Raw genomic sequence first — 6,131 nt, forward strand, 5'->3', positions numbered from 1 at the left:
CATATGAGGCTAAGCTCAGAGGAGAAAGCACATTGCCTGGGAGAAGTTATTCCAACGAAACACACAAAGCAAGAAAGGCACTTCATCATAGGATGTCTTGTGCTTCCGATCGAGGGTTTGAGCTTTCCTTTCTAGAACCACTGTTATATTAGCCACTTTTAGAATAGAAAGATGCTGTGGGTCACGGCAGTTGGATAATGGTCTACACATAGCAGTTGAAATAATTCAACACTTTAAGAAAAAGAAAAAAAATTGTCAAACGAAACTAGAAGAAATGGAAAACCAAACTACAACCGAGTCCGGCTATCACCCTCACTCAGTAAATTCTCAAATTTAAATTTATTCGCCGTTAATCCGACTTTACGCAAGCTTACAAGCTTCCCATGTGATGTTCGTACTTTCTCTTGCGGGGCAGGTGATTTTTAGTACAACTGCACAAGGTGACATACAAGGTAAACAATGGAGACGAATGGGGGTCAGTTCCTCAACTTTCTCAAAATTGTTGCTGGGGAAAGCATAGGAGCCAAATGGGGTCACAGTCCTCAATTTTCTCAAAACTGTTGCTGGTTCCCTGCCTGGTTGGTGTAGATTTTCCAAATGATGAAAAGAATCAGTCTGTCATTCCTTGCGCACTGGCCATCGGCCACTTGTCTTTTCCACAGGAATCTTGGCACATGAGTACGTCTCCTCTACCAATAGCATATTATTGCAGCAAGTCCATTTTGACATCAGTGACATCGAGTTGCAGTATCTCGGCCCTGCAACCTACTATGGCACCAATACTGCAATAGCAGACATGCGCAAAGAAGCTGATCAGAAATTAATAAAACCGTATACTGATATTGTAAGCTCAATATTTTTATTTATACACAGATAAATGGAGCTTGACAGGAGGCATGCACTGTTGAGCATGCATTGCATGTTTCTCTGAGTACAATAGGGTGCCACATGCCTGATAAATAGCAAGGAACCTAAATATAGAGAAGAAATATGGGTACACCTTGGATTTGTGCGCCCAAGATCACCGTGCACAAACTCCTTAATGTATGTTCCAGCCTGTAAACACACCAACAGTTAATCAAGCAGGAGAGAGAAACTATCGAACCTGCATTTTGCATTGGATGGTAACACACGTATCCAGAAAATGGTGCATTTTCCTACCAGTTACGACTTACGACATGCAAAATCAGAATGTATAGAGCAGGTAAAATATAACCAAAACATACAAAGACAAATAACCCCACTAAAATCGGTAAGATGGTACCTGAGTGCACAAATGCAGCAAGTAATAGTTTGAGCTGCCCTCAACTTTCTCAATCTCCATCCTGATTGACAGATAAATGAAATACGAAGTTGATTTTTGCAACAAATAAAAAAAATATGAAACGGATTACATAAAGCTGGAATCTGCCTGAACTCTCACCAATGTATAATCCGTTTCCGCTCTAATGGGCTTCTTCGATGAAGAACCCTTATTGGGGTATTTTGTACAATTTCCTACAAGGCAGATAAGAAAAAGATGTTATCATGTGTATTTCACATAGTGTTGGCTTAGTCCATGAGTAGCAAGACATGAACAAAAAATAGCTGAATAAACTCAGGTACAGTCGCAAGTCAGTCAATTTGTCACATATATATATCCATGACAAACAAATGCATAGATGCATCAAGAATACTGATCCCGACACACAAAAAATAAAATGAAATCATGGCAAAGTTCATCTCATATTTCAGCACACTTATTCCCAGCTACCTGCTTCGACCCTATCTGGTTAAATCAAAGTAACCCAAAGCTTACTGTGACGCATGGTCACATGCAAAACACAAACTTGTCGACAAAACAGCAAAAGAATAGAATCAACATTGCTCTACATTTACTAGTAAGCAAATATGTACCATATCCTTAACAACAGAAATCTTCTGCAGGTCATTATCCGTCAGAGGCCTAGAAGTCCATATGAGGGCAGCGTACTGCTTCTGTACACATAAAGTAAGAGTAAGCCTTGGTAATCAGGAAAGGATAGCATAATTTTGCAAGACAAGGCAACGTATTGGCTTCAGGCAATAATGTAATGTGACAACAGATGTTAAAGATAAGAACTGACAATATCATTTCAGCAAAATGACACTTGCCACGGATTAATAGAGCACCTGTTTCTCCGCTTCTCCTTCACGCATCATGGACCATATTTCACTGTTTACCAACTTGAGATTTCTAACTCTGACCTATAAAATGTCAAGTCATGAGCACATCATATGCAACGTGTGTGCAACTATGACCTACAATGTCAATCTAGCATCCGTTTGATTCCTTACATATTTCTTTTCGGAGCTATTAATCTTCTCAGCAATTTGTTGAACTTCATTCGCAGATGGGATAGACCGCACATTCAAGACTTCAATTAGAAATGGACGACCAGATCCAAGCATCCGTACCTGTGTATGTGAGACATTTAGCATAGTAAATACTGATGGATACAGTTCCAATCTACAACATTACATCGATATCTTCTCTTCCAGCAGCATGGAACTTGCAGCCATCACCTCTGCAGATGGCACGGACATTCTCTCCAATTATCTCCTACAAAAAGGTGAATGCTGTTCAGATGTATTTCTCTTTGTTGGGTTGGGACTTGACTCTCGGACAGTGTGTTTCACCTCAACTGATGCTTCACCCATTCTTTCATCATCAATTATCCAACATGACTGACTCACATTTCTTGAAAGCTGAGAATGGGGAACAGTATCACGAGGGATTCAGAACCTATTTTGAATACCAACAGGTTCAACTGAAGAGCAACATATATGCAAATTTTTTTCTCTACTGAGAATAGTGAAACACATACGAAGTGGTATAAAATTGATATTATGGTGGAAAAGGAAACCATTCCCTCTTTACAAGAAAGATGTTTGATTTTGAAATGATTAAAACATTTTGCATTACTCATAACAACAAAGAGTTGAATCTTTTGCATCACCTTTAATAAGGCTGGACGGTTAATTTACAGAACTGCATAACTCTTGATGAAGTAACTCTTCGATAAAGCAGTGAGATTGATTATTTAAGAAGGCCATAAGTTCATAATTAGGGAATTAGTCCTTAGCTCCTTGCTACAAAAGGTTCTTTCTGCTTTGATTGGCATTCGCGTAATGAATTTCAGAGGTTAAAACCAAGGATAACTTGAAGATACCTTCAAGTATCTTCCACCAATATATATGGGTGACCTTAGGCAGGATATCACAAGATTGCATGGTTTGACCAGCTGGGGGGAAATCAAGTAAATTGATCTAAGAAGCAGTACAATATATGGCCAATTTCTTGGATAAAGCAATAATGTAATAGAACATGGCACCTTCTCAGGAGGCAACTGAAATAAACTACAGAACTCTTGATCTTGAATACCGTCAAGGGTCTTATGGATGAATGAATCTGTCTCGCTTAATATCTGTTTATCATCATATGTTGAATTCCGTCTAGTGTCAGTTCCTCCTCTTGACTCTGTTAGGACATTAGTCAAATCATCATATGAATGAAAATAAAATTTCGGATGAATCCAAGAGGATGATATTACTTGTTGGAACTAACCAGTTATAAGAAATTTATTGTATTTTGGCAGTAAGTACTTACCAGTTTTTCTTTTATGACTACGGTCATTTGGCAATAAACTATGAAGCTTCAGCGAAGCATCATCATGAGTATATGTTAAGCGGATTCGAAATGAATTGTTACTATGCTTAACACCCTGCATGTATTTATTTAGTCAAGAAATTATTGATTGTAGAAGATATTTTCATCATCAGTCCAAGCAAAAGACAGTCACAGAAGCACTTACCAGTTGTTTCTCAAGTGATGGCACTATCAAAAATCTCAGGGCCTCCTTCACTGGCATGGTTTGTTGAGAAAATATTTCGTCCTTGAACCAATTTTCATTGCCATATTTTTGTTTCATGTATAACCTATTAAGAGGCAAAAAGCAAACTACATTATGAAAACAACAGTTCAGAATCATCAGATATTTATTATAAGAACATAAAGGTTAGAATGAAACGCACAAAAAAGTCCATGTATATTAAGAGCAGGTAAGACATGGTCTTACATTGTAACTACCCGGTATCATACTATGTGATGTCATTTCCTTGAATTGCCATTGTCAGTTTGTCACATATGAATTAAAGGTGGTAAGAAAAAACTGAGGCAGGGATTCTCAAGTAAAGATGGTTTACCTGATGGCACGTTCATTAGCTGCTACAACTGCAGGCAGTGAAATTTCTAAAGAGAACTCATCGATTTGATAGCCCTCTCTCTGGACTGCTTGAGATACCATTGAAGTGATGATGTCAATACAAGAAGTGTCATCAAATGGTGTTACACCATCATCCTGATGGCAGGTGGGTAGCAATATTCCAAAGCAAACAGAGCAACATGTTTCATCAGTCGACAAACACGAGCAAGACCCACTCTTCACGGAATCATCATGCTCTTCAAGAAATGAATGTAAGACTGACACCGTAAGAGAGGTGCATGAGCAGGCATGGCTAAAGGATCCAAACATGCGAAATATGCATCGGACACAGACCTGCAACATGATATAATGTTGATGATTTTTTCTCCAGTTGTGACTATATGTATTAACAGGCAGATCACACTGAACAATGCAACGAACAGACAAGCCACTGGACAGAAATACTCCATACAAATCAACCTATCAAGCATGCTTTTGAACAAGCTAAGAAAAAAATGGTTATATCTCCTTCACTCTATCTGAACACAATCAAAATTTCCTCCAACGTTTCTATATCCGTCCTTACATCTAGAAACAATTAACACACAGAGAGAAAATCATGGGGGGACACAATTCTCGGAGTTCAATCCCCACCCATCAACATGAGGCCAAAATATCCGTGAAAAACTGCTCAAAGAATTGACCCCTTCCCTAGGAAATGCTCATTGGATCAAATAATACACACACATATGCATTAATCTAACTTTGACAATAAGTACTGCACAAATACAAAAGGTTTGTGCATACTCCCTCCAAATCGGTTTATTAGTCCTACGCATGGTCCTAGGTTGTCAATTTGACCAACATAATATGGGTATATATTGCAAAAAACATATCACTACAAACTTTAGAAGTTATATTTTCTAATGGTATAATTTTTGAGTTATATAGGTCAAATTGATGATCTAGGTACACAAGCAGGACTAATAAACCGATATGGATGGAGTAGATAAAATTGATATTGGGGGAGATAAACGAAGTACCAAACATTAAATATAACAACAGTGACAATTCAACAGCATAGCTCGGGCAGCAGGGAAGTAGCAGGTTTGTTTAGACAAGATATCTACCAATGAAAATCGAGTGCTGACGCACCACACCAAATGAGAGCCCCCCAGAAACGATCTGAATTTGGGGATTTCTTCTACTCTGCTTCAAGCAGCTAAGTTTCATCGCAGAGAAAAAATAGTACTCCTACCTAAGACGTACTCCGAATGCTGTTCCATAAGCATAGCATTTATCTATGGAACTGCTGAGACTTGGTATTCCTTCTAATCGAGAAAGGCGGCACTCCTGGCATAATTTCGAGAATTAAAAAAACAAGATGGGCGAGGAGCCGAACCCCGACGGAGAGGAGGTGGTGGACGGCGGGGAGCGGCGGTAAGGAGGACGCCGCGGCCCGCTCGAGGATGCTCCTGGTCTCCGCGTCCACCTCCGCCGCCGCCGATGTGGCCGTCATGGTGCTCGGCGCGGCTCGTTAAACCCTAGCTAATCCCTCGGTGCAGCGGAGTAATGATAGTCTATTTTTTTTCCTTGCGAGGAGCAGAATACTGATAGAGTGATAGTCTGATGCTGGGCCCTACCGTGCCGAACCGAGCCTGTTACGCAGGAGGGTGTTCAGACAAAATAAGCATATTTCCTCAGGAAAAAAACATGTAAACAACTAGATTCAATTGTGTGAAACTAATACTCGCTTCAATCCAAATTAATTAACTTAACTTTGTCTAGATATAGACGCGTTTATTGACTAAGTACATCTATATATAGACAAAATTGAGTCAATTAATATGAATCGGAGGGAGTACTCAAATTGCTTTTTTATTCGCCAGGTACTATCCTCTCAGAAAC

General features: G+C 39.3%; 1 protein-coding gene across 1 annotated transcript; it reads right to left on the minus strand.

Moving 5' to 3' along the window:
• Window positions 1-324: 324 nt before the first annotated feature.
• On the minus strand, window positions 325-5,820 carry LOC127335950 (uncharacterized). The gene is made up of 15 exons (XM_051362685.2): window positions 5,626-5,820; window positions 4,225-4,577; window positions 3,834-3,957; window positions 3,629-3,743; window positions 3,354-3,499; window positions 3,192-3,263; window positions 2,659-2,727; window positions 2,501-2,581; window positions 2,317-2,436; window positions 2,152-2,226; window positions 1,897-1,977; window positions 1,424-1,497; window positions 1,265-1,325; window positions 1,001-1,056; window positions 325-782 (listed from the first exon to the last, which is right to left on the minus strand). The coding sequence occupies exons 1-15, from the start codon at window positions 5,740-5,742 to the stop codon at window positions 704-706; spliced, it is 1,623 nt and encodes a 540-aa protein (XP_051218645.1). The 5' UTR covers window positions 5,743-5,820; the 3' UTR covers window positions 325-703.
• Window positions 5,821-6,131: the final 311 nt, after the last annotated feature.

The sequence above is a fragment of the Lolium perenne genome, chromosome 2 (assembly GCF_019359855.2).
Source record: "Lolium perenne isolate Kyuss_39 chromosome 2, Kyuss_2.0, whole genome shotgun sequence".
Classification (NCBI taxonomy): Eukaryota; Viridiplantae; Streptophyta; class Magnoliopsida; order Poales; family Poaceae; genus Lolium; species Lolium perenne.

What these genes read in the sequence shown, in the direction of transcription:
- LOC127335950 (XM_051362685.2), bottom strand. Translation starts at nt 5,742, where the DNA reads ATGACGGCCACATCGGCGGCGGCGGAGGTGGACGCGGAGACCAGGAGC. An exon ending in TAGTCATAAAAGAAAAACTG is followed by an intron (nt 3,500 to 3,628) that starts GTAAGTACTTAC and finishes ATGTCCTAACAG; the next exon opens with AGTCAAGAGGAGGAACTGAC. An exon ending in ATAGCTCCGAAAAGAAATAT is followed by an intron (nt 2,227 to 2,316) that starts GTAAGGAATCAA and finishes GACATTTTATAG; the next exon opens with GTCAGAGTTAGAAATCTCAA.